We start from the raw sequence: 27,635 nt of genomic DNA on the forward strand, positions 1-27,635 counted from the left end.
CAGATGAATTCAGTGAGAATCCCTTTCTTGTTACTGCAGTACTGGCTGTGAGTAAGGTGCTTCTGCTTGCTTAACAGCAGCTGAGAAGGAGGGTGGAGATCTGCAGTTTTTTACAGGGATTGGTGTAGTCAGGTTTCAATGCAAAGCACGTGTGAATGATCCAGTGCTGCCTTTTCGATCTGTCACTGATACAGAGTGAGCCGGGAGAATGGGGCAGGTCGGTTGGAAGGGTCTGTGTCTGTCGCTTTTTGATTATAAAACCGAAAAATATGTCATTGCAAAGAACAAGAAGGTGGGGATTCTCTATCGAGTGGTGCAGCTGTCCATCCTGGCTTACCTGGTGGGGTAAGTGCGGTCAGGGTCACTCTGTGCATAGGATACTATCTCAGTTACATCTCAATGGAGCTTGGTGCCGTGGCTGTTACAAGAGACTGTATGTACAGGGAGGGCTCTATAATGCTTTACCTGCCTGAATATGAATATTTGAACTTCCTAATCAAAATAGGGATTTTGTGTAATGTAAGAGGCTAATATCTAGATTCCCCCAGTAGAAATATTTAGCTTTCCCCTCCCCCATTACAATTAGGTTTAAAAATAGAGCAAATGTTACTATTGTCTTATGATGTATTATTTATATCCTTATTTCGGTATTCTGTGATTATGGTCCCAAACCACTGTAGCTAACCTCTTTTAGAAGCTGAAGTGTTTGTGGCCATTATTGCTGACAATCAGGATATGCCAGGTGAGGTTTGACTCTGTGTGACTCTATTAAATGCAGGATTGTGGGTGTGATATAGTGGCTGTCTGATTAACTGAGAGCAAAATGGGCCCGTACTGAGTGGCAAATTCCTTAGCTGAGCAAGCCGGAATGGGGGCAGTGATGGGAACGCGGAGAGAGGTGGCATGCATGTCTGCTGCCTCACGAGTGATTCAGAGCAGGACTGGCTGGCATGGTGACGGCTCCAGCACTGCTCAGAGAGGCTCCAGTCCTGCAACATCCTGAGCACTCTCATTGAACTCAGTGCTTCACTCCTCACAGGATCAGGCCCTGAATGATCAAGTTCCATGTCCCAACAGGCTGATGAATTATGTGTAATGCATGTGCTGTTCCTCCTGGAGTATCAGGGGCTTCCCAGAATGATCCAGGATGCTATTTGGAAGAGTCTCCAACCCAAAAACAAGAGCTTAGCTGTTTGTCCTTTGAGTGCCTCTACCCTTCCCCCACCGTAACTGAATAAATATAGTAGAGTCACTCTCCTGGTTGGGTTTATTTATAGAAAGTGCACAGTTGCTGTCTGTTTGTACATCTGTTAGCGGAGGAGGGGTGGAGTCTCAGAAGCCTGGCATGTTTTAGCTGTTAAAGGAGGAATCCTATAGATATGATACCCCTTCCCCTGAGAAAAGAGGATACTAAAGTGACTTCTGCCTGGGAGACATCGGACGCACTGGGTGAATGGGCTGCTCCCTTTCATTGGTGTGTATAGCCCCATGCATCCCTGTAGTACCATATAACTAAAGGTGATTGTTATTGTGTTGACCCCTTTGCTGCCAGGCTGGGCTTGCATCTCAGGCATTAGTATGATGGTTTTGTTATTCACCAGTGTCCGTTCAGATGAGCATCCCTGGAGCTCGGGCACATCTGCCCACACTGGATGCCCTGTTACATTCGAATGGGGGAAGCTAAAGACCTGCCTCAAACTGGGTCACTGTCAAGTCCTCACTGCAAAGAGCTGGTTTTCTTGGGAAGACAAGAAAGTCTGAGAATTTTTCGGGGGGTGGGGGGCTTTCTTGGTTTATTCTTAATCTGCCTCTAAAAGCAGGCATGAGTTAGGCATGTGATGTTGCTATCCCCAGCCCTCGTGGCAGCTGCTTGCACTTGCTGCATTCAGTGGCATGCTCAGTCCTTAGTGCATTCCAAGGGTTCCTACAAACATTGCCTGCTCCCCACCCAGTCTGTAACCTGGTCATTTAACTTGCCTGAGGTTCTCCACTGATTCATTGTCTTGGTGACTGACAGCCCTAACTCTGGGGCAGTCCTATAGAGGAGCTGGCAGGCACCTCATTCAGTTCTACAAGGGCTTTACTTCTCCATTCCCCCCAGAACAGTTGGATCCTAGTGGGAATCAATGACAGACCCTTCTTTTCAAACAGTAAAGGGGCCAAGGAGGGTGAGGAAGGGAGGCTAGTTTGAGCTCTCGTGTGCAATGAGAGATTGCAAAACCGAGGATTAGGTAGCTTGGGAAGGAGAAATCAGAGGGGATGTGACAGCAGTTTAAGCCTGTGATGGGCCTAGTGCAGGGGTCCTCAAGCTGGGTCACGACCCTGTTTTAATGGGTTCGCCAGGGCTAGTGTTAGACTTGCTGGGGCCCGGGGCTGAAGCCCAAGCCCTACCACTTGGGGCTGAAGCTGAGCCAAGAGCTTCAGCCCTGGGCCGCAGGGCTAAGCTTACAGGCCCCCTGCCTGGGGCTGAAGCCCTGGCCTTCGGCTTTGGGCCCCCAGCCCCAGCTTGGGGTGGTGAGGCCTGAGCTTTGGTCCCCCACCCAGGATGGCAGTGCCCAGGCAGGCTGAGGCTTGGGTCCTGCCTCCTGGGGTCGTGTGGTAATCATAAATTCTAAGGTACAAGCTGAGCCCTGGCATAAAGCGGGTGCAGTTCTCACTGAAGTTCAGGGGCACCTAGGTGCCTTCTTACACCAGGATTGTAATTGGCCTAAATACCAGAGCTAGATTTAGAAAGGGGCTGGATAGTTCTGTGAACAATGCTGCGGGCTAGGAGAGAGGCAATTGGACCTCAGGCTTCGTGGTGCCAGCTGAGCAGGGCAGGAAGGAACCTTGTGCAGCGTGGCACAGCTCACCGGGTATATGGTGCTCGGGGTGGGTGGATTGCTTCTCTGGTATTTCCCACTGCCACAGGCAGGAGACCAGATTTGCCAGACCAGGTCTCACCTGGGGTGGTAAATGCTGCAGTTCTGTGAAGCTCCCTTTGTCCTTGTCCATGACCAGCAGCGTATGGATTTTCCCCACCCCTACCTATGCCTCTATGAGATGTTACACTCTTCCCGCAGCCAGAGGTGTCCACATGGCTGCTGCACTCCTGCCGCAGTTGGCCCAGGGCGCAGTTCATGAACACACAGGTCTGACTTCTGGGTATGAAAGGAGGGAATGGAGTGAATTTAATGCTCCCAGTTTGATCTGCTAAACCCCACTAAGCATCCAAGCCTGGAAGTCCCACTTTAACGTACAATGGGATCAGCTGCTGCCAGTGTACTGGGCGACACTCTCCAAGCACTGCCTGGCACACAACCCCTTCCAGCGTTCCCTCACATATTGCCTCTGCTAATTGCTGCAGCTCCCTCGTGTGCTACAGGGGTGATCCCTCCTCAGCGGTGCCAGTTCAGCTTCCAGTCCCTTTGGTCTCAGGACTCCTGTTTGCGACACAGTGTCTTGGTGGGTGGGACTCACGTTCCCAGTCTCTCGAGGAAGGTCTGTGCCACACTCTGAGAGTTGTTCCTCATGCTGGCAGCACCTGAGCCAACCGAGATACGTGCGTTGCTCAGAAGATGGCATTGGTGCTGAGGTGACAACTTTAGGATAATGCAAATATTCCCTGTGGATTTCTCTAAGCAAATCCCTGCTCACCTTCCTGGGTTGTGTCTCCCTAGCATTGACCTGCTGCAGGGCTGGCAATTTTGTGGCAGGTTCTAAAATGCGTATTATTTATCTGTATGATCAGGCAGAGTCCTGGGGGCCGCTTGGGTCTCTCCAGTAAATATGTCTGCCAGATGCCAAAAAATGACTCTCCCAAAACAAATGTCATCGGTAATAGGAGTCTGTAAATCCCAGGTGTATAGCAGAGCAGGATGATATTAACAGAGAGCCAGGGCCTTCACTCTTTCCTATGGAAGTCAATGGGAGCTTTGTCTGCGTAAGAATTACCTGGGCTTGGGCCATATATGCTACCAGATACACAATAGCACCCCCTTGACCTGGCTGCGGATGGTGAGCTGAGCAGGGGACCAGGAGTCCGGAGGCCGGGGTTGTATTACCAGCTCTGCCACTGAGAGAGTGTGATGCTGGGCAAGTTGCTTCCCTTCACTTTTCCCCATGTGTTGAATGAGAATAATGATACTCTGACCCCTTGGCAAGTGCTGTGAGATTGACGGATGGACAGCGCTGCATATTCTATCAGCCACAGTGTGTTGGGTGCATTGGAAACATTCAGGAGTTGAGGTCATTAGGGGATTTGCGGGACAGGTGACTTGCATCAAAGGGCTTAACCTAAATTTGGAGCTGTGGCTGAGAGGGGTTTGGTATCACTTGTATATTCTGACTTACCCTCGAACTGTGCTTTACCTGGGCACAACCCTTCTCTAGCTAACTTGCCACATTGGCCCATTCGGCTGGCCGTCCTGGCTAATGCTGCTGCCTGCTGTGTTGTTCACAGATGGGTATTTGTCGTCAAGAAAGGCTACCAGGACTCGGACACCTCCATCCAGAGCTCCGTCATCACCAAGCTGAAGGGCGTGGCTTTCACCAACACCTCGGAGCTGGGGGAGAGGCTGTGGGATGTCGCCGATTACGTCATTCCCCCACAGGTTTGCTGAGTCCCCTTTGCTTTATTTCTTACTTTCTTTAGCTAGAAAGACTGGGGGCTAATTCCTGCTTGGTCGCTATTGGCAAGACAGCGATGAAGTTGCTAGTCCCTGTAGCTCTGTGAATGCCCAGGAGAGGGGCTACCAGAGAATCTCAGCTCTGTGTCTCCTTTTCCAACAAATGTTCAGCCAGCCTCCTATTGGCCTTGGATGGATGTCAGGCCAGGGTGCTGATCCAGCAAAGCATTTAAGCATGTGCTTAAATTTAAGCAGGTGAGTGGTCCATTGACTTAATTGAGATGGCTCACCTGCTTAAAGTTAAGCACATGCTTAAGCAACATGCTGGATTAGGCTCTACCCGAACAGAGCAGGCATGAATAAATGCAGTGCCTATCTGAGAACTCTAGGGGAAGCCCAGAGGAGGAGGTGGACGAATCAGATGATGATGGTGCTGAGTATGTGAATTGCTTAAATGAAGGGTCTGGTTTAACCCTCCTGGCTCCTTGCTCGATTCAGTTCAAATGTCAGATGTGCCCATTTCCTTGGCCAGCTGTACCTGCAAATGTGGGCTGGCCCCTGTTTGGGAGCACCCCTTGTGAGTGCCCATACTGGAGAATTGAGGACTGGATTGGGAGCTGTCTGACTTGCACTCACCAGAGGCCGTTTGCATGTCCCCTTTAGTTTGCACAGTTAGTTGCATGTGCACAAAAGCATGTGAAGAAAAAAAAAGGGGGGGGGGGGGGCTGAAAGTCTGACCCTTCCCGGTCTTTGACAGACTTTTACAAGACAGCAAACATTGAGGCAGTGCAGAGGACAGTAAAGCAAGAGCAATGTACTTGGCAGCGTGTTGCAGTCCTCTGTTGCTACCCTTTCTATGCAGTGAAAGAAAGTTGTGCACGCCAGTAAGAGCTTCCATCTCATGCCCCAGTCTGCACTCACTCAAATTTGGCACTAGTGCTCTGCACTGCTCACTAGCCCACCCGCACTTTAAAACCAAATCTCATCGCTGACATGAAAAACGTGGCCTCCAGTCAGATGCTCGACATGAAACACACCGTAAGACTCTGTGTGATAAATGGTTGCACTGCCTGAAACGCTGTCTGCCCTAGGTGGTGTCCAGGACTTTCATGCCCATTGGACCAGGTGTCGTGTGTGTACGCCCATCCGCATAAACCAGGCAGGGACGCTGATAGTTATTTTCCACAGGACTCATGCGCCAGGATTTGCCACTGGCCCTCTTACTGTGTGTCACTCTGTTGGGGTGCCGCCTGGTGTACTGCATTTTAAAAAAATGTCCACCCCTATCTCTAGCGATGGCACTTCACAGTACAGGCATTTTGGCCCAGGCGTCATTTCCTCTGCCGTGTTTCAGTGGATCAGAGTGGGATGAATAGGGAAAAGTGGGTGTATCTGAAGCAAGCAAAAGCTGCAGGTTACTCTCATGGCTCATTCCCACGGTTCCTTATGTTTCGCTCTGACACTGAGCTGCCTCACGCAGTTTGGTGGAGGGAGGGAGTGGTTTGCTCTGCAAAAAATCATAAAGCAAAATATGCTGTGGTTGATTCCTTTATCACAAATACTGCAGTCTCCTGCAGTAACGCGGCAAGCTGCTGCAGCGCCAGTTACTGGATTGTTACTGGAAAATACTGGGAGACTCCCACTGTCATAGCAGCAGCATTTGTGGTGGTGAACCTTTAGGTGAACACACATCCTTTTCCTTCCCAACTTGTTCAGTCGTCAGATGGAAGCTGCTCATAGAACTGACACAAGAAGGGACTGTACTTCGAAAGGAGAGTGAACGGAGCTGGTAAATGCTGCTTCCCAAGGTCTCCAGAGCTTTTGGTTTATCCTCTTGATTATGCTTCAAGGTTAATGCATTTCACTCAAACCCACTCCCAAATGCCCCAGGTGCTGCTGGTTGCTGGCCCCAGTAATAATCGATGCAGCAAAACAGGATGCGATGTTAGAGCCAAATGTATTTTTAAAAGCCAAGTAATGTTCCACTAAATAAAGTGTATTCCATCGGCTAACCATGCAAACACAGTGCATCACAGACCCCTCCCTGGTGTGGATATAGAACATCGCTTCCAGCATGTTTAGCCAATGCCATTAATAATACAGAACCAGTATGCTTGTGTCTGTATGTCAGTGCAGCAATCAAATCTATTCTGTCCTATATAGGTTCTTATCCCGCGTTCATCACTATAGCATCTGAGCACTTTCCAGTAGTGCATTAAGCAATGTGACCAACATCTGATGCACACTTTTCTGTCATCCTCTCTCGACAGGGAGAATTGTATGTACAGTGGAGCATTTTGTTTGGGAGCGATTGTTTGTTTGTTTTTAAGTGCCTGTTGCCCTGAGTTTATATTGGAGAAGGCAGGTCGGAGAAGTGCAGATGGCATTTGGAGCAGGAGGTGGTGACAATTTTGGATGGTCCTCAGTTCTGGGGGCATTCATTCCAGTCTCGGACCAGCCCCCGGAAAAGCACTGTCTCCTGCACCTGTAAGCCTTACCTGTGTGGCGGACAGTTCCATCAGGCCTGAGGGTTGGAGTTGTTGACCACAGTCCTTATCCTGGAGCTTTAGGCTCTTTTACACATGCTATTGAGACAAGCCATTGAGCACCTTGAAGATAAGGACCAAGACCTGAACCTTGACTTGCTGTTCTATAGGATGCAAGTGTAGAGAGTGGAGGAGAGTTGGCATTTCTTAAGCACAGAAGGCTTCGTGCCCAGGTCTATCACATTGCTATAGTTCAGATGAGAGGAGACCAGGGTGTGTATAACCAGGTCATTGCCTGCTAGGATGGGACAGAGTCTTCTCATCACCTGGAGATGGTAGAAGGCATTACTTGCAGATGCTGCTATGTGAGAGCTTAGGGCTAGTCTACACTGGTCACGCTAAAGCACTGCCACGGCAGTGCTTTAACGTGGTTTGTGTGGTCGCGGCAGAGCGCTGGGAAAGAGCTCTCCCAGCGCTCTAAAAAAACCACCTCCACGAGGGGCGTAGCTCCCAGCACTGGGAGCACGGCTCCTAGGGCTGGCACACTGTCTACACTGGCATGTTACCGTGCTTAAACTTGCTGCGCTCAGGGTCGTGTTTTTTCACCCCATCCCCTCCCCCCGAGTGAGAAAGTTGCAGCGCTGTAAAGTGCCAGTGTAGACAAGCCCTTTGTGCCTGTGAGGACTCCAGGACCAGGAGCCTCCTAAACTATGGACTGAATCAGATTAGTGGGAAAGACTGATCAGCTGAAGACACTACCACCTGAGAAGTGCTAGATAAGAACTCGGTTTTATTATTATAAAACAACACATCTGCTGTGATGGGTTCTTACTAGCACTAATGTTTTAAAGCGGATCCTAGGAGTTAAAAAGGGTTTATAAATTTTCTTTTCTTCTTTTTTTTTTTTTAGGGTGAAAATGTTTTCTTCGTTATGACAAATCTGATTGTGACCCCAAATCAAAGGCAGGACACATGCCCTGAGGTAGGAAGAACTGCCCCCACTTCCTTCACTCCCCCCCCCCCAAAATATGGGTACGAATGAACAAAGAGGAAAGTTGAGAAACTTGAATACTTGAGAGGCTGTGAACATAGCTGGGGGGCAGGTGTTTTCTCAGGCCTGTAGAAGAGTAACTCGACAAGGGAAGAAGTGGATTAGCCCTTGGGGAGTGCAGAATCAGCTGGCTTAATTTTCAGAGGTGCTGAGCACTTTATATCCTCTATTGACTTCAATGAGAAGTGAAGGACCTCAGCACCACTGGAAATCAGGCCATAACAGCATACAGTCATTAGAGAAAGGTAACCTTTTAGCTAAGGGAGAGTGGTCATATGAAGAGATCAAGTGGAGTCCAAATGAAACAATCCTGGGTTTCGTGTAGAGACGACTCTCTTGCAGTAATGCCAGAAGAAAGAACCTGTAGCCGGGGGTGGTCTCAGAGCACCCCCTCATGGCATGAGGTAGCCCTGCAGGCACCCAGCCTTATATCCCTATTAGTTCTTTACAATAATTTACAGGCTGGAATACTTAAAATAGGATCCCCCTTTGTGAGGTCTTATCTATTTAGTCTTCTCCCAAATACAAACTCTTTTAGCCCGTTGGGCCAACAACACTTCTCCTTCATTCTGGACTCCCCAGCCTTCCTCCTGGGGCCTATGTGCTGATTCAGACAAGCTTCCTCTCCTTTGTTCAGGAGTCCCACAGACAATCTCCTGGGGCCTGTGTGCTGTAGCCTTAAACCAGCTTCTCCCAGCTTTGTAGTTTAGTCCGTTTCTCCCTGGGCAGGCAGAGGGCAGCAGTCCTGCTATGTCTCCATCGTTATGAGGGAACAGGCGCACAATGTCTACTGCCCTCGTTCCCAGAGCTTGCCTTGATTGGCTAGGAGAGAGGGGATCCTGTCCCCATTCTACACTACAAGAGACAGTACCCTGGATTTTCTGCAAACACTAATTATTCCCTGAGATCACTTCCTCTCTCCCAAAACTTACCTGACCCCTAGTCCCTGCCAGCCTTAAAGGGGACAGTTCCCCTGTTACAGGCCCCAACCTGAGAGGTGCTGAACACCTGCAGTTCCCACTAACTCCGGCTCAGCACCTTTCAGGATTGGGTCCTAAATTAGGCAAGGAACAGGAGTTCTTTCCAGTCCTATCATAAAAGACTCGGAGGAGTCCCAGTTCGTTAGTGCCCAGAGCCTGAGCTGGCTGGGCTGCTGTCGGTCATAAACATGTAGAAATGTTTTGCTCCATTATTTACCATCTCACCAGTATCCTTACTAACTTCGCCCTATCCTGGGCCAATTTTTGTAGCAAACCCTCAGGCAGTTGGGAAAGCCAGTGTGTGTGTTGGTAACAAGCTCTCAGGGCTGAGGCCTAGTTAATGACAGTCATTTCCTCTGGCTGGGCTCCATGTCTGTCTGAAGAGGTCATCTGAAATTAAGCACTCTAGAGGCCTACCAGACAACGGAGCTTAGCTAGGTAAGACAACACTGCCCTCAAGTGGCCAGGTTAGCATAGCATGCAGAGATGGAAGAGGAATAAGAATGTGTCCAATCACACAGGATGTCTCTGCTTTATTTCAGAGTGAGAAAGTTTTTTAGATTAAAGCAAAGGTAGCGTTATCCCATCATTTTAATAATAGTTTGTTTCCTCCTGCTTGTTTTTAGAGACCTGTGGGAGCCGGGGAGTGCAATCTGTTTTCCTCTCATTTTCCTCTCTCTCAATTGTTCAGATGCGAGTGATTGGCGTGGCATAAAAAATAACATGATAGGTAGACCCAGTCCCAGGGTAGGTTACTGCAGGGCTGCTCTTGAGTGCTAGCATGCACACCCCATTTGTTAAACTATACATTTCCTCCAGGACAATATTTTATGTGTGGTCCCCATTGCGTAAGGGATGCACTTGGTGGCTCTTTGGAAAAGTGACCTAATTACCCTACTGAAATCATTCATGTAAACCTCATGGAAGTATGCCAGAGAGAAAGGATGGGATTTCCTAAAGCACCTACATCACCTAGGAGAACAAGGGACTCAAGTTTCTAAATCACTTAGGTATTTTTTGAAAGTCTCACCCAATTACTGTGATGAGGAGGAAGAAAAACATAATATTTTACTCTCCTATCAAAAACCTTGTTCATCCAGCCTGAGTGGATGAATGAATTTTGGGAGGCTGACATGAGTTCAGATGTATCGCTTTGACTTAGTTCTTCACCCCCACAATGCAAATCTAAGTGTTTTTGGGGTGGCGGGTACATGAAGTTCTATGTGGAGGAGCGTTCCAGTGAAAGCACACTATGCTTTCTATCACATGCCTTACTTTCTGCAATCATCTGCTTTGCAGAGTACTGGCATTCGAGACGCACTGTGCAGCAAGAACAGGGACTGCCCTGCGGGGGAAGCTGTGATAGCTGGCAATGGTAAGAGATGAGATCATCCCCCTGCACTTCTTGAGCAATTAGCTTGCCTTCTCAGGAAGACAATTCTCCACTTAAGAACTTAGCTTGAGAAGAGGATTGGAGGAGGAGGGAGAGATTTATGGGAGTCTCTGTCCCAGAATAACAGGGGTGTTGCAAGTCAGGACTGAGGTATCTTGGCAGAGCTTTATGGGAGTCTCTTAGTGAGTAACGGGATGTGGCCTTGGGAGAGCTTGAGAAAGTGGCCATAGAGGTGGACCAGGACTAGAAGCTGGGGGTCCTGCAGGATGGAGATGCATCAGCAGAGCTGTGGGGAAATCGGGTGCCACACCTGCCCACAGTGCACCTGATCCTAACCAGTGTTTTTAGTCTTCTCTTTTCAGGAGCACAAAGCCGACATAAATTACATTAATAATGTATTTTACCATTGGTTGACTTATATCCTATCCTGCGACACACATTGGTAGCAGCAGCAGGGCAGGGTCAGCTGGCTCCAACACCTAGCCTGGGCCTAACAGGATTCTGGGTGCTTGGCATTAAATACATTGCAGAATCCCCAAGGATCTCCCCGGGGCAGAGATTTCACAGCATGTCTCTGGTTCTGAATGCAGCCAGTTGGGAGTCTGGCTCAAGAGGAGTTGCCCAAGGCATGTGGCATGAGTAACTGGGTAAAGAGCCGTGGAGGATAGGTGTGCTGGAGTAGTGGCACCCCCTGGGCACTGACTTGGCCAGTCAGCAAAACTCTTCGGAGGCCTGGTTGAGGAAAGCAAGTGGGACAGGAGGACTTGTGGCACCTTCGAGACTAACACATTTATTTGAGCATAAGCTTTCGTGAGCTACAGCTCACTTCATGCTCAAATAAATGTGTTAGTCTTGAAGGTGCCACAAGTCCTCCTGTTCTTTTTATGATATTGGGAACACTCCCTTTTTAACAGGAGATAGCAAGATAGGGATGTGTCCATTGATCTCCCTGGGCACTCCAGAGCAGTTGGGACTGTGACCTTGGGTCTGGGCCGTAACCCCAGGAGGTTTATTTTGTTTGTTTGTTTGGTTTTTTTGGGGGGTTGGGGGGGTCACTGCATATCATTGCACATCTTGTTGGCCCTGAGCCATAGATGTTACTGGGACAGTTCCTCCTCCCCTCCTCCCTGTGTGCTGTAAAGGGTGGTTGATGATTCACAGCAGCCCAGCTCTTGCCTTCCAAAGTGACCTGGCTTTTTCAAATGGAATCGACTGTAGCAGGAGCCCCAGCCTGAGCCGAGCACTGTAGCATGGTCAGCAGTGGCCCCCCAAAAGGCCTGAGACTGAGGTCAGCAATTAACAAAGGACCCAGGGCTCCTTGGAAGAAAGGGAACCCCTGGATGTGTCATGTTGGACTGCTGTTCTCTGGGGAGATGAAAGCCAATATCATGCTGAGCTGCTGGGACTGTCGTGGTCCCGGATGTCTCCAGTCAGTAACTGAGAGGGAGCAGCAGTGACTTCACTCTCGCTTAGCCATCTTTATTTGAGCTCATTGACTTGTTTACAGCCCATTTAAACAGAGCTCTGCTAAACCAAATGGATCACAGTCTCCCTGCCAAGATACCCTGAGGCTGCTAGGAAAAGCAACAACAGAGCAGTTGTTCAAGCAGGGAGAGAACATTTCACAGCTGGGAGGATTTAGGGTTACAATGAAGACAAAGTAACATTTCATCTGCCCTAGTGGGCCAGGGAAAAGGGAGGTGTCAGCCTTGAATGACCTTTTCCATGACCTTGTCTGCATCACAGGGGTCAAGACTGGCCGCTGTTTGAAAGTTGGGAGCAACACCAATGGGACGTGTGAAATATTAGCGTGGTGTCCGGTGGAGAAAAAGTCCAAGTCCAAGTATGTTCCCCTTCTGGCAATTTTACTGAGCATGAGTTGCCTGTCTTTTGTCTTATTTTGAAGCATGGCTTCCGTTTCCTAACGAGCAACTGAAGATAAGTTGCTGGGTTGTATTTGCAGAGATTCCCGTTGGCTTGAACGCACGAGGTCAGAAACATCTGCTATGTTTAAAATGTGTCAGGGCAGCAGGAAATTCTGCATGAGGGTCCCTTGGGGCCCACACCTTGCTCCTTCTAAAGATGGTGCACATGCTTCTTGCAGGGCATCTTCCAACTCTTGCTATTGCGTGACTCCCTCTAACACTGCCCTTTTCTCAAACAACTCCCTGACAAAACATGACAACCGAGGGAGGCTGGCCAAAGGGGAAGAGTGTGGAACAGAACTGATTCTCAATAGGAGCCAAGGGTCTGTGCAGCAGCCCTTTCTCTGTCTTCAGGGGGCATTCTGCAGGATTGGACTCTGCTTCTGCTTATTACATGAACATGTCAGTTAAACGTCAATGGGCAGAAGAACAATGAGTATAAACCCAAGAGAACTTTGCCCCCTCTCTTTCAGGAAACCGCTTTTAGCGAATGCAGAAAACTTCACTGTTTACATCAAAAACTCGATCCGCTTCCCTAAGTTTAAATTCTCCAAGTAAGTGTGTGCCTGTCTCTGTTTCTTTCTCTATCAGCAACCTTTCTTTTGTCAATAATCCGAATGGCTCCTGTGTTTTTCTCCTCAATGCATGTTGGCATGTGATCTGAACACTCCTGTCTAGGATGGTGACTGTTTCCTGTTGGTAACCGGAGGACAGTATTTGGTTTCTGGCTATGTAGGAGCAGGGAAGGTAATGAAGGATTTGATTTTAGGGGAAGATTTTCAGTCTGGTGAGAGCTTCCCAGCCAAACAGTGGCTGGATTTAGACCGTCACTTATGGAACGTAATCTTTGACAGTTGTCTGGCTATGTGTATCCAAGTTGTCATTGCACTGACCAATGGGATGAATATGACCCATTATTTCCATCACAGGATTTTTATTAATCTAACTGGATAACAAGCCCATGTATATGAATATTGGGGTATTCCCCTCTCACGCCTAGAGTACAACTGGGCTGGCAGCCTCCCTAATAGCCTACATGATCTAAACCCAGCATGTCCATCAACCAGCAGTATTTGGGGGAAAGGGGAGTGGGGTACTTGGGCCTTCATTTAGAAAGAAACCAACTCCCCAAGCTGGGGGAAGCTGATGGGGGATTGTGTTTTCACTGGTTAGGTAAAAAATAAGAACATTTTGGAGCTTCACCGCCAAATTATTATGCTGTAAAAATGAAATAACTTGGGAAAGTTGAGTGCAAAATGCTGATTTTCAATATTCCACTTGTAAGGATGGGTGTGAAGGTGGGAACAGGAGCTATTTGCTATGGCTCTACTTACAGAAATCTCTATCGAAACGAGCATTTTCCCATCACCACTCTGGGTAGCTTCAGTTGTGCATTTCTAGCCTATTGTTATGAGAGAGAACACGAGACAGAATTGCAACAGGAAGCTCTGCTTAAAAACTGAAGGAACAATCCAGGTGTGGTTTCGAAAGTCACTGCCTGAATGAGGGTTGGATCTTCCTTTAGAGCCTGATCTTGCTGTCAGGTCTGCATGGGCATAAATCTGCCTGCGTGGATCTATGTGCAGGCTCGGGGTCTGTTTGCATCCAAGCACAGCAGAATGCATTCATTGGGGGTGGCTGCAGAGATGCTCACAGGATAATAGGGTTAGTGGCAAGAATGCCCTTTCTGTCCTATTGGATTATTATGGTGGGTGTCGAAGAGGAGACTCATCTCTGTGGCCTTGGAAGAGAATCTTCCTACGGCTGTTCTGTAGGGCAGGCAAAGAGAAAGGTCAGACTGGTTCTGTTGTTCACTATATGCAGGACTAATGTGCTAAACACTGATGATGAATTCTACCTGAAAAACTGCCACTTCAGTGCACAGCACCTTTACTGCCCCATATTCCACCTGGGCAAACTCGTGAGCTGGGCTGGGAACAACTTTCAGGACATGGCATCTAAGGTATGAACATTCCTTATTCTCCCATACACCGCACCAGCTAACAGACATTCCTCTCTGGAAAAGCTGATAATCCTTCCAGTGACCAAAACTCCCCCTCACCCCTATGAGGACTTCTCATTTCCAGAACTATGGCAGGTCATTGAGCTTTAAAATCATCTTGTCTCTTGCCTATAATAACCCCATGGAACTGAAGTATTTCTGCCTGCCCAGTTGTGCATTACTGTAGGGTACCTTGTACATGTCTGGCTGAGCACCCTAGTTTGTTGTTGTAGGGCTGTGTATGAGTTGCTCTCAGGATGTTCTTTTAAAACATGGTTGAAATGTCTGTTTTGGATCTATGTAAAGAAGTCCTGAACCTTACATGTTAAAATGTCACCATCCCTGCCACAGCCAGCTTTAACAGTGTCCCTTGAAGGACAAGGTGGGTGAGGTCATATCTTCTATTGGACCAACTCCTGTTGGTGAAAGGGACAAGCTTTTGAGTTACACAGAGCTCTTCTTCAGGTCCCTTGAAGGACTACATTTAACTATACTCCCTAAAGGGAACGTAGCTTTCATGAATATACCATTGACTGATGCTTCCACCTGTGGAACCCTTTCAAGTCCAAAGAAATACAGAATATTTTACTGTTAGTGCTGAAATTTACTGTACAGAGGAGCCAGCGCAAGACCTAAGCCCCTCTCAAGTCCCCGGATAATTAGGGCTAAGTGCTCCACAGTCCTCATGCTGACCCTCTGCACAGGACAGAATTTTATCCCTAGTGGACAAAGATCCTCTTCGCTAAAGTGAACACGTCAGCTAACAGGAACTTAATGAACACCCTGGGCACGAAAATCCTCATTACAACAGAGAGTACAGATGGGCCCTTCTAGGTGGGGTTGGAGTTGGTGTCAGGGGCACTGTGAGGAAGCTGTCAGTGAAACTGTCTCCAGATGCCCAGCATGGGAAGAGCCAGGATGACTAGAAAAATATGATTAACCACAATTGCCTAAGTTTGGCTCATCCTGATCTGAGAATGAGTTCAGGACCAGAGGAGCCTACTTCTCTTTTATCTCCCTCAAGGGACACTTGGCAGAGGAGCAGACATGATTTAAAAATGAACAAACCAAGCCAAGCTACAAAAAAGCACACTGAAAACGTGTCTCTCTTTCGTTAAGGGTGGTGTGATAGGAATTCAGATTGAATGGGACTGTGATCTTGATAAACCTCCTTCTGAATGCAACCCTCACTATTCTTTTAGCCGTCTGGACAACAAGTTTGCGGAAAAATCCGTCTCCTCTGGATACAACTTCAGGTAATCAAAGGCAATGATGGGACTGGGTACCACTGTGTAACTCTCAGGCACAGGGGCCCTTGAAAATGCCACTGTAACGGTATCGGCTCATAGGTTAAATCAGATTCTGTTCCTAACTATTCCTGGCTAACTCTTTCAGCTGAGCCTATGCCGGTTCCATGGTATATGGCCTTTTAAAATTTTCATCGCAGTTTACTTACACACGCACAGTCTCTCTCTCTCTCTCTCCACAAAGCTAGTACCATTCACACACTGCAGACACCGAAGTCTTGATGTATTTGCAGTGATTCCTAATCTAGAATTAGAGATCTTCTGTGAGTTTTGCTGAGTCTTTCATATTCTGCATTAAGCACTGCTTCTGCATCATCACCCCCACCAGGGTCAGCCAGCCACTGAGAGTGATCCATGGAAATCGAACAGGTTTAGGGTTTTTACCTTCCAGTCTCCCACTGTAATGGTAAGGAAATGTACGCTGAGGCCATTGCAGTGATTTCAATAGGCTTAGAGCTACCCAGCAAGAAAGGCTTTCCTATTAGTCTGGCTAAGGCTAGAAATGAAACATGATGTCAAGAACTGGCTGATACAGAACCCATCCACATGCTCCTCTGAGACCTCAAGTTTAGGACAAGGTCATGCTTGTTAATCAAATATACCCCTGATTTTTAAAGGGAAATATACCTGGGTTTGAACACAGAGGGTGAATTCAAACTTGTTCTTACGTGAGGGAGGCAGGTGACTGGGTTAAAAATCAATGTTCTTGCATTCTCTGCTTTCTAGATTTGCCAAATATTACAAGGATGCTGAAGGAGTCGAGTACAGGACACTGATAAAAGCCTATGGAATACGCTTTGATGTGATGGTGAATGGCAAGGTGAGGAGCCTAGACCAGGATATTTCTGGTCCTGGAAGAAATAAGGGTGGAGTCAGACTTTTGTTGTTGGGTAGGTACCACCAGAGTGGGAAAGGGCAGCACTAGGGCAAAACCATCCCCTTGTTTGTGAGGGGGGAGGATTCTTGGCAGGCAACATTTCATTGGCACTAGCAAGCTGCCTTGATACACAAAGGGAAGAAAAGAGCCTGGAGTGCAGCTGAGGCTGAAGGGAAGCACTAGGCTGCTCAAAGTAAGATTAATAGATTAGTCAATATCAGCCAGCAGGATCCACTCTACACATCTCATGCTCATTGAGGAAACTGGTTCATGTGATGTCCAGCAGTAGGAGGACTATGGAAGATGTTATTTGGTTTCCTGTCAATACCCACTGTAGTATGAGAAGTAGAGCTGGAGAAAGAGGATCAGCATACAGGAGAGACCTAGTCTGGTGTGACAGCACAGCCCCAGGAAGGCAAGCAGGGCCAGGCTGCTACCAGACAAACCCATGCCTCTTAGAATGTAGCCCTAGTCTCAAAGCCTGCTCAGTAACTCTGCCTGCCGGCTTCCATCACGTACTGCTAATGAAACACATGCATCGAGCCAAATTTACCCTCTGTGGCCATCAGTTCAGCTTGTGGTAACTGCTCGGCTAACACGAAGTGTGCTATTGTTTCTTTCAGGCAGGTAAATTTAACATCATTCCAACGATAATCAACGTGGGCTCAGGACTTGCGCTTATGGGTGCAGTAAGTAAATGTATCATCCTATTTATGGATGAAAGAAAAGCATCAGAACCTGAACCATGTCCAAATCCTGCGGTTGAGATGTTTCCAGGATAAACAGTTGGCCTGAAAAAATAGTCAAGTTCTTTAGAAAGTCTGATCGGTTGGGTTTGTGCCTTTAAAAGGGAGCCATCAGTTAATACACTTTGTGCTGTGGGCACCCCAGCATGGCAGAACACATTAGGGAGAACAGACACTGCGGTAATGAGCACAGTATAAATGCTTAGATTATAAACTGTGCCATAGCCTTTGTTTTCCTCCTTTAACCAGTGCCTGCTGCAAATTAGGCCTACTATTGTACTTGAGAGATGCAACGCATGCACAAGGAAAAAGCTGTGATATGCTGACATCTCTTAGCTCAGATACCATGGTGATGACTATAGTGTGAAAGCCTAGACAGACAAAGCAAGATTAATCCCATTATCACTGAATTATTACTGAGTAGACTTTATAATAAGCCCCTTGTGAATTGTGACTTGGTGTCTTTTTCCTTCTCTTGTTTGTCCCATTGTCTGAAACCAATCTGGGCAAGATGCTCCTGCTGAGGGAAATTGGCATGTTGCTGTGTTAATGAATAAAAGCTAAATAGAATCATATTCCTGGTCCATATGTAGCAAATGCGGATGTTGATGTTTGTGAACCCGGTGTCTTTTCCATGCTGACATGTACTAGTCTTAACGCTGGCTGCATTTCTTGGTAGTGGAAGTCACCAGTTATTTTTGGGTAAGCAGATATGGATGACACCGAGAAAGGATGGTGCAGCAGTTAGGGTGCTAGTCTGGGATTTAGAAGACCTGGTTTTAATTCCTGCTTTAGCTGCAGACTTCCTGTGGAACCTTGGGCAAATCACGTATTTCCTCTATGCCTCAGTTTCCCATCTGCACAACAGGGATAGATAATACAACTGTCCTGCCTCACAGGTTTGTTGTGAGGTGCTCAGATGCCCTGGAGCTATCTAATTAAGTTATATCTAGTAGCCTCGGGTATTCTGGCCCCATAGAGTGGAAACAATTGCTTTGCTAAAGCCTTTCATATGCAAGGTTGGGATTGAAGACATGATTATTTGCACTGCAGTAGTGCCTAGAGTTGCCAAACAGGACCCCAGTGTGCTAGGTGCTCTATGCACATCAGGCAAAGACAGTCCTAGCCTCAAAGAGCTTACAGTCTGAGCGTGAGAGAACAGGTGGATGCAACACGCAAACGAGAGCACAAGGTGACAGTGGGAGGATCATGATTACCATAATAAGCAACAGTCACGGTAGGCTGGCTGAGAGTAGCCATTGTCAAACATTTTGTAGGCTTCACAGCACAGGTGAGTTTTCAGGAGAGACTGGGAGGAGGACAAGATAGTGGCTTTGGGGATTTTTACAGGGAGATTATGCATTTGCTTTCCGTTGCTTTTTATAGTACTGTGCTGCCTCCAATATTTTGCAGGGGGCTTTCTTCTGCGACGTGGTGCTGCTGTATTTGATGAAAAAGAGCAACTTCTATCGAGGCAAAAAATATGAGGAAGTGAAGTAAGTGGGACTCTTGTTGCATTTATGTGTGCAGCATTAGACCGTCCAGTCATTAAATGGACAGAAATATAGAAACACGGGAAATTTTAATTGTAGAGGAAAGGCATTTGCTTGCAGGAAATTACATGCATACAGATGAATGTAGCCGAGCTGCTCCCTCCATAAGTCATTTCTGGAGTCAGGGAAACTGCTGTGTCATTGTTCAAGCTGCAAACGGCCTCCTGCCTCTCCATCCATAACGATGCCAAATGGAATCAATGGCAACTACTAAAAGTACTGGATGCCTTGTCCTTTCACTTATAAAGATGAAAATTACAACTCCAGCCCGAGAGCTGCTACGTTAAAGGGTGGATTCAGCGCTAAGCTGATGTAGGCCTGGCAGGGATGCAACAGGGGCCATGTCCTCTCAGGTATGGCAGACTTAGACTCTGTAGATCCATTTTCTGTGCCACTGGAGTTCAGCCAACTGAGAATGGCAGTGTGAGTCACTCTGCTGCACCAGCATCCATCTAATAAAACCTCGAGTACACAGTCCCTGTAATAGAACATTGTCACAGTGCCAGAGCTCCATTGCTCTGAATCCTGAAGTCTGACCGTCACGTTAACATTTATTTTTCATGTACCGTCTAAGCTCCTTTTGATTATATTTGTGTGCAATCTACTTGAATTAACAGGGAGTTTACAGATCTACATCAGTGGAACAACTGCCCCCTCTGTTTCAATCATGAAGTTGCCAACAAATTGTGGGAAAGATTTTTTTCTAAAAAACTTGACATCACAAATTCAGTATGAGCTTCGTGGAATAGATAAGGTTATTTGTGCATGTGGATATGTGAGGAGCTCCTACTGGAGTTACAGCAAGGTGCCCTGAGGCCATTGCTGGCATTATGCAAAAATCTATGACTCAGCGTAGCTTCTGTGATGTACAAGTGGACCTTAAAAAACAATCAATTGAAACAACAAACATTTGTTTTGAACACTTATAGTTTAGTCAAAACAGACTACTTATGAAAATGGCTCAGTTCTGTCCATTAGCCAAGCCAGGGAGAAATTTACCCATCTCCAAAAGCAATGGTTTAAACATTCTTTGTCTGTGTCTCCTGGAAATGCTGAAGGTCCCACCAAGACCCCTCTTCTGCTTCACAACAAGGTAAATAAACTCAAGGTACTGCCATTCTTGCCTTTTGTTCCCACAGGTCCAGTTCAAGGAAGTCTTTATCAGGTGGAACAGTGAATGGGAACCAGAACTCAGAATCACTGGCTACATTAGAGCAGCAGAGACAACTACAGACAGTTGAGACCTAAGGGTCTGTCAATTGGAAAACATGTTCCATAAAGACTACGGTGGTAAAACACAGCAACCAAACTTTGAGGTGGAGACACCCCTGGTCAGGTCTATTGTATCATTTGGATGCCCAGAGAAGAAGTCAGTTATAGCTATTCTGTTCAAGAGAGCAGTTTGCTAAAAATATCACACCTTCTGACCTAAGGCATTCTTCCCTATCTTGAGCTGATGACACCTGTCATTGCTACAGAATTTTTGTATTATAAAGAAAAATGTAGAAGAAACCAGGTGACATTTTTATATGCACATACATAGATAACCAGCATATTCTCTAGCACTGCATTGCTTTGCTAGTGAAAGATCACTGACATCAAAGAACACGTGGCATTTGACATTGTTAGGAGGGTTGAGGTTGGGAAAACAGAATCACCTTCTGTTCAGCTGCACTGCAACACCAGTTCCCAAGTCTTGCATGATCTACCTGTAAGAGTAGATTGAAATAATTTGGGCTGCTGCTGAGATAAATGAGATCCAGTGTTCCATTCAATTTGTCTGTAGTTCAGGTAACATCATACCACAGGTAAAGTGACTCTAAAGATGTTTTCACAGGAAGAGCACTTACTATATAGACCATGGTATCCTCCTATTTCCATAGAAGCACTTTACCAACCCCACTCCAAAACCAAACAGGCTCAGTGATATTTGCAGTTGGCCTGGCAAAGCTCTCATGAGCAAATAAATACAGAACTTCTGTTAAATCTAGTGTTTAAAAATACCAGAATAACCTACAGTAAAGGGATGGGGTTTGTCCCCTAGTAATTGGTCCAGGTAACTGGACATTTTGGGGTACAAGAAAGCATAGTGTGGCACAGCAGGTAGCTGATTAGGGGAATATTTTGAAACAAGTTAGGTGATACTTCTTTCTAAGGAAGTTGACAAATGCTTGTATGACTAGCCTGATAACACTTTTGTCTGCATTTTCTTTTGAACAAACTGCCCTTGGAAGCTGAATGTGGAAAGAAAGTATCAAACATTCAGTGTGGTAACAGCATGCATCAAGGCACCTGTCAATGATAGCACATTCAATGACCAAGCCTCCCTTCCTTTACCAGTTGGTTTCATCTGCTTTTCTCAGCAACTCCCTTTTATTGTCACTGTGCTTTTTGTTTAGCTCATGGATGATTATCCTCTCTACCTTACTTACTCATTCCTGACAGAGGAGGAATTTGATAGTTCTGCCAGTAGGAATGGATAGTCACTGTTACTGGGTCAGGCAGGCTCTAGTGAGGAACAGCTACTGTGTCTGCTCTTTCGTTATCCATAGTTTGAAATGTGGGGGTGTGGGAGGGGAATAGCACCAATTGAACTTTGTTTCCCAAGTCATTCTGTATCTCCTAACCCCACAAGTTACAGGATTTATTTAAAAGTTAGAAATCTAATATTTAAAACTTTTTTTTTTTTTGCTCCATTGGTTTTTGACTCTCAAAGCTCTGTGGCCTAAATTCAGATGGTGATATAACTTCCCAAAAAACACTAGGAAGCAAAACCACAAAAGTCAATTCTACTTGGCTCTGTGCGTCCTTAGAATGAATTTGACTCACTAGCTTTGGATGAAAATGGTAGGTGGTGAAGATTAATCTGCCTTGTTTTGAAATATGACATTAATAGTCCTACGTCAGTCTTTTCACTCAATTAAAAAACTGGTGAATGATGTGTTAAGGTGAAACCTGACAGCATTAGCTTGATGCAAACAGGACTGTGTAAACTTACTAAGCCAATATAACTATCTTAACCATCTATACTTAAGTAGTTTTTGAAGCTGAAACAAATATAATACAATGCTGTATCACCTCATACTATGGTATGATTCACTCAAACAGCTCATCAGAAATAAAAACAAGGCTAGGCCTGCTTTGTAGTCTAATACTTTAACCTGCCCAAATAATGCTACCTTGTTAGAAAGGACCTAACTCACTTCCAGAGTTGAAGACTTTAGGTCCCTCATCACAAAATTTGATCCCCATTTTTTTTTTTCTTTAAACTCAGTACAGAGATTATTCATAAACAGTAACTACCAAATTCTCAGAAGGTTTTTTTTTTAAATAGAGTTTGATATTTTTCTTGGAGTTAATATATAGCAGTGGAATTTGTCCATTTTAGGACAATGTTGCGTCTCTTCTGTAAGTTGCATTATTTTAGATAATGGTGATTAACCATATACATGCTGGTTTCTCCATTTCGTTTTGAAAAGCATGCACAACATCTGAACAAGCAGCAAAGAGTCCTGTGGCACCTTATAGACTAACAGACGTATTGGAGCATAAGCTTTTGTGGGTGAATACCCACTTCGGCGGATGCAAGCATCTGACAAAGTGGGTATTCACCCACGAAAGCTTAGGCTCCAGTACGTCTGTCTAATAAGGTGCCACAGGACTCTCTGCTGCTTTTACAGATCCAGACTAACACAGTTACCCCTCTGATACTCAACATTTGAACAGTACAAGTATATTAATAAAGCTGCCCATCTAAGCATAGCTAAAGTGCCCATGTTTAAAAGATGCATGACAATATAGAAAAATAGCTCTGACAGAATTAAGTAACTAGACCATGTTATTTTGCAGGAGACCAAAGATAAAACTATTGTAAATATATAGTATGGCTGACAATATTTATAGTATCATTGTCAATTTCCCTTTATCATATATAACATCTTTGTTTTAATATTAAATAAAGTTTAAAATAGAGGGAAGACTACTTTAAAAAAAGCATTTCAAAGTATAAGTGGGAAAATGTTTTACACTGACTGTTCTGTGTCACTGGTTAGTAATTTATGCTTTAGAATAGGGTGAACTGCAATAATGCTACTGACTGTTTGATTTTCTCCTCATATGGAAATACTGCTAAGTGTATATAAGTGCGCTTCAGAGACCTGTCACCATACAAGTGCAGAGACTATATACCCATTCACTAAGAAAATGGATGAAGAGGGATTGCAGGGTCTATCCTATAGCTAAAAGCTACAGTTTACAGTTCAGTCTGTCCTTGATTTTCTTGCAGAAAATGAAGTATATTACCACAATAATGCATTGTATGTTTGGGGAAATACTAAGAGTGAGTCTATTCCAGATCTCTGGCTGGGGGTTTGTTCACGTTAGCTATAATGGATACTGATTCACAGAATACTGTGGTTTCCTTTGGCATAATGTAGTATGGCAGTGGAAAGCATTGTGCTACTTATTACCTTTTATATCTGCCATTAAAAAAAATGCTCTGCAAAGTCAATGCATGGAAGAGATTGAAATGTTTTAGTAGCTTTAATTTCCTGTTTGTAAAGTGACTGCACCCAGGATCACTTACACGAATGATCCAGACAAATAAGATACTTCTGTCCAGAGTTTCATGTACATTTAATTACATATTACTGTGAAATTAACTTTGTGTCAGTGTTGCCTTTCAGATTTCATTGCATTAAGCTTATGGTTAAAAATACTTTACCAATGCTTGTACGCTGGTGCAAACGGTGACAGTAGGAACACACAGTAAAATATAGCTGCTATTTCTGATCTTACAGATGCAGAATGTAAAAGGAATAAAGCCAGCAAAGAATGGTGGACAAATGGCGATTTTTAGCGATTCATGGGATACTTATATAAAAGCATGGGAAACAATTTAAGGGACTTTTCCGTAAGACATTTTACATTCAATTTACTTAGACAAATGCTACAGAATTTTGTTCTCAGACATAAGTTACTGACTGCCTTAACAATACAAGCAGTGAACAACAATTTAAAAAGCTGGCATAGTTGTTTAGATGAGTTTTTAGCAACAGTCCTCCCATTTCATTAAAACCCATTGCAGCTAAAGTGGTTACTACTCTTTTTAGTAGACATGCACCATGCCATAGAGGAAAGTCCAGAAGAGGACATACGTGAAGAGGCCTCCGATAAGCCCCCCAGTGAAAAGTGGCCTTCGGGATTTAAAGTACTTATTCCACCGCCGTCCAGCTTTTAATACCAAAAGCACTGAGAGAAGGACAGAAGCCAAGAAGTAGAAGATGAAGCCATGTAAACCAGTCAGGCCAAGAATTCCTGCTGTTGCTCCTGACAAGGCAGAAACGGATGTCCTGCAATAATCCAGAATGGCTGCATTCCCTCGGACTGCTCCTTCGCTGATGAACTGAGGCCCTTCCCGCTTAGCCACCATGGTAGCCATTGCTCTGGTTTGGAGTCAAGGATTTCTCTCTCCCAACGAGACTAGGTCAAAAGAGAGAAAAGAAACTATTGTACTAAGTCAATTTCATTTTATTTGGGAAGATGGGACAGAACAATTTCCCCTCCTGTGCATAACTAACAACAGGAACTGAGAGTGAAAAATGCACTGCTACTTGGAAATTGTCCTCTTTAGCAAAAATCACCATCAGTAAATTGATAAACTGAAGAGTACCTATAATCTGTTGCACATTTTGGTAACATCAGGCCTGACAGCATGTGGAATGCATCAGTCATCAGAACATTGTTCATACCCTTTGAAAAAAATTAATTTGAGTAGTGTCTTGGACAAACTGTATTCCCAGTTATCTGCACTAGAAATAAGTGGTGGTCTTTGAATAACTACAAGAAATCAAGGAGCTATTCACATGTCTACTAGCTGTTATAACTGATGGTATTCAAAGAGCTGCTAAAACATTCAAGCAAATCAGGTAGTCTACACTTGGACTCTATACAAATATAAAATTAACTTGAGTTAATCAGGTAAGTTTACATCTAAAACTCAAAGCCTTTTACAGTCATTAACACCACACATATAAACAAAACAGTACCAACCTCACTACATATGTTTACAGCACACAAATTTACTTGTTAGAGTAAGAAAAATTTAGGCCATCTGAAAAAAATAGAATTTTCGTTCCAATCAATGTTCCCTCTAATTTTTTCCATCCATGTGCAGAATAAATTGGAGATGTGCATCACCAGTAGAAACAGAAAATCCATATATATATTTTTAAAAAGTAACTATAGGGATAATTACTCCAGCTAGAACAGGTTAGGCATTTTAGGACTCACTACTCAAATAATTTAAGTGTAAGAGAAATAAAAATTATGAAATGCATAGACCAGTCAAAACCCTAAAATAACACGTTGAAAGAATAAAATTAGAGACTATATGCGCATTGCAGGAAGTAGTAACACTAATACAATTATGTGTTGGGAGGTGAGTGTGTGTGTGAGTGACAGACAGGGTGTGTGCTGGCTGCTGGGGATGATTCTGAGAGATGCCATGCGCTGTCTCTTTAAGACACTCACTGAAAGCTCTCCTGCTCTGTCCTGAGCCCTCTTGTCTCCCCTTCCCCACTCTGCAGAGATGGGGTATGTGGGGGTGGGGGGAAGTGTGTGAGAGCTGGCTGCTGGGGAAATCTCAGTGCACTGTCTCTTTAAGAAAGGCACTCACCATTCACCCCAGCAGTTCCAAGTCCTTCCTGAGCCAGGCTGTGTCCCCTCTGTCCTGCTCTGCAGAGATGGGGTACAGGGTCAACATCCTGACATCAGCACCCTTCCCCCCCCCCGCAAAGCAAGTAGGAGAGGAGCAGCTGCAGGACAAGCACTGTGGGGGGAGAGGCACATGAACACATGTTGCCAGGGTGTAGATGCTCAGCTAATCACCTGGGCAGCCACTTGGCCCAAGCATGCAGCTTACAGGGAACCTAGCTTCCAGTATAAGACTTGCAAGCCCAATTTAGAGATGAATAACCTCACTATATGGCCTTTTCCTGCAACATATTGTTGTGTACATACACATAGTTCTAACACCAACTCAACTTTTAAATTCACATCCTCCTTTTCCTTGTTATCCTCCTTGTTGTAGCACACAGAGTTTGGATAAGATTTCCTATTTACACTTAATTTCAATCAGTCTGGTCTGTTCAACAATGCCACCTCTTTAGCTAACTACCTAAATTTTGAAGTTGTAATTAAATCCAAGGAAGAAGTATCTAGACACTACAGAACCCAATAAACCAAATATAGCTGCACCCTGCATTAAAGCCAGTGCTTGGCATTTCTATAGCATTTTTTATCCAATGATTTCAGTGTGCTTTACTAATATTAAAGAACCCCTCCTCCACTTGGCTTAGACCCAAAATAACTAGATACAGGGATCACTCTACTCAACAGTGTAATGCAGCTATCACTAGGGTGGAACATGCTAGTTGTTCAATAGCAACACTACATAAGACTTCAGGACTAAAAGCAAAGAGCACTGTGCTTAATTGAAGCTTCTGGGAATTTGGAGTGCCTCAATGTAATTACCTGAGGTGCAATGCAACCAGAACACAAAAGCGAAAGGGCTTGTCAAGCAGTTTAGACCCCAACTGTAGCTTTCTGTAAAAGAAAGATTTCACAAACTTTAATATTCATAGATAGGTTATACAAAATGGCAGTAAAAGCAGATTTAAATCCACATCTCCTCCTTTCCCTGGTCCGAGTCAAAGCAAAACCACCCAGCCGCAAGCTAGCTCCCTTTCCCCCATGCTGAGTGAAGCACAGGTGAGGAATTTGGAAGTTTAAACTCACCCCTCATTTAGTGTTCTCTGGGGTCACCGACTCCAGGAGAGACTAAAAGAAAGCACTGCTTTTACCCCCAGCCAAGACACCAAGTGCAGCAGCAATTTAGCCCTGAGCATGGCTGGGGATACAGGATCAGCCTGGGGGATGGAGTCCGCAGTGCCATGGCCGGGCCCGTGGGGACACCACCCTGTGCTGCAGAACCAGGCTGGCCCCAGCTCGCTCCTGCACCTTTCTGGGGCAGAATATCGGCCTCGAAACTACTCTGCGCCCCTTCCCGCAGCCCGGTTTTCACACTAGAAACAGCAGGTCCCGAGCGCATCACCAGCGGCCTCCGGGCGGCGGGGCGAGGCCCGCCACTCCCACCTCGCCCCGGGGAGGCCGCCCGAGCCCCGCTCCCGCCCCGCCCCGCGGAGGCCGCCCCCACCCTCGCCCCGCCCCGCCCCGGGGAGGCCGCCCCCACCCTCGCCCCGCCCCGCCCCGCCCCGGGGAAGCCGTCGGAGCCCCGCCCCCGCCCCGCTCCCACCCTCGCCCCGCCCCGCCCCGGGGAGGCCGTCGGAGCCCCGCCCCCGCCCCGCTCCCACCCTCGCCCCGCCCGGGGGGCCGCCGGAGCCCGGCCCCCGCCCGGGGGCCCAGGCCTGGACGGGGGCCGCCCAGAGCAAGGCGCAAAGGACATGCCTGAGGCAGCGCCGCCGGGCTCGGTTTGACCCGAGGGTGAGGGTGAGGCCGGGCCCGGGACGACGTCACTACGGACCCCCAGCGGCCGCCTGGCCCCGCTGAGGTAACAGCCGCAACTCACCCGCGCGTACCGCCGGCGGCAGCCCGCCATCTTGGAACAAAGGCTGCTGGGAAACGTCGCGCCCCAGCCCCACCCCACCCCGCTCTCGATGCGCACGCGCCGTTGCTCCCCCGGCCTGAGG

The 27,635-nt window shown here is 46.3% G+C and overlaps 2 protein-coding genes across 7 annotated transcripts; one reads left to right on the forward strand and one right to left on the reverse strand.

Annotated features, from left to right (window-relative positions):
- On the forward strand, positions 1–23,751 carry P2RX5 (purinergic receptor P2X 5). 2 transcript variants are annotated; one of them, XM_074974652.1, is made up of 12 exons: positions 2–345; positions 4,442–4,592; positions 8,004–8,075; positions 10,424–10,499; positions 12,264–12,360; positions 12,916–12,996; positions 14,267–14,405; positions 15,564–15,700; positions 16,478–16,571; positions 17,252–17,317; positions 18,788–18,870; positions 20,067–23,751. In XM_074974652.1, exons 1-12 carry the CDS (start codon positions 209–211, stop codon positions 20,173–20,175), a joined length of 1,242 nt encoding a protein of 413 aa, XP_074830753.1. In that variant the 5' UTR covers positions 2–208; the 3' UTR covers positions 20,176–23,751. The 2 variants fall into 2 exon arrangements, with proteins under 2 accessions (XP_074830754.1, XP_074830753.1); XM_074974653.1 differs by lacking the exon at positions 8,004–8,075 and having other exon boundaries at positions 1–345.
- Positions 22,936–27,601, reverse strand: EMC6 (ER membrane protein complex subunit 6). 5 transcript variants are annotated; one of them, XM_074974665.1, is made up of 4 exons: positions 27,515–27,601; positions 26,461–26,532; positions 25,604–25,657; positions 22,936–24,408 (listed from the first exon to the last, which is right to left on the reverse strand). In XM_074974665.1, exon 4 carries the CDS (start codon positions 24,365–24,367, stop codon positions 24,035–24,037), a length of 333 nt encoding a protein of 110 aa, XP_074830766.1. In that variant the 5' UTR covers positions 24,368–24,408; positions 25,604–25,657; positions 26,461–26,532; positions 27,515–27,601; the 3' UTR covers positions 22,936–24,034. The 5 variants fall into 5 exon arrangements, with proteins under 5 accessions (XP_074830766.1, XP_074830763.1, XP_074830764.1 ...); XM_074974662.1 differs by having other exon boundaries at positions 22,937–24,408; positions 25,604–25,662; XM_074974663.1 differs by lacking the exon at positions 27,515–27,601 and adding an exon at positions 27,394–27,447 and having other exon boundaries at positions 22,937–24,408; positions 25,604–25,662.
- Positions 27,602–27,635: the final 34 nt, after the last annotated feature.

Source organism: Natator depressus, chromosome 17 (assembly GCF_965152275.1).
Source record: "Natator depressus isolate rNatDep1 chromosome 17, rNatDep2.hap1, whole genome shotgun sequence".
NCBI lineage: Eukaryota > Metazoa > Chordata > Testudines > Cheloniidae > Natator > Natator depressus.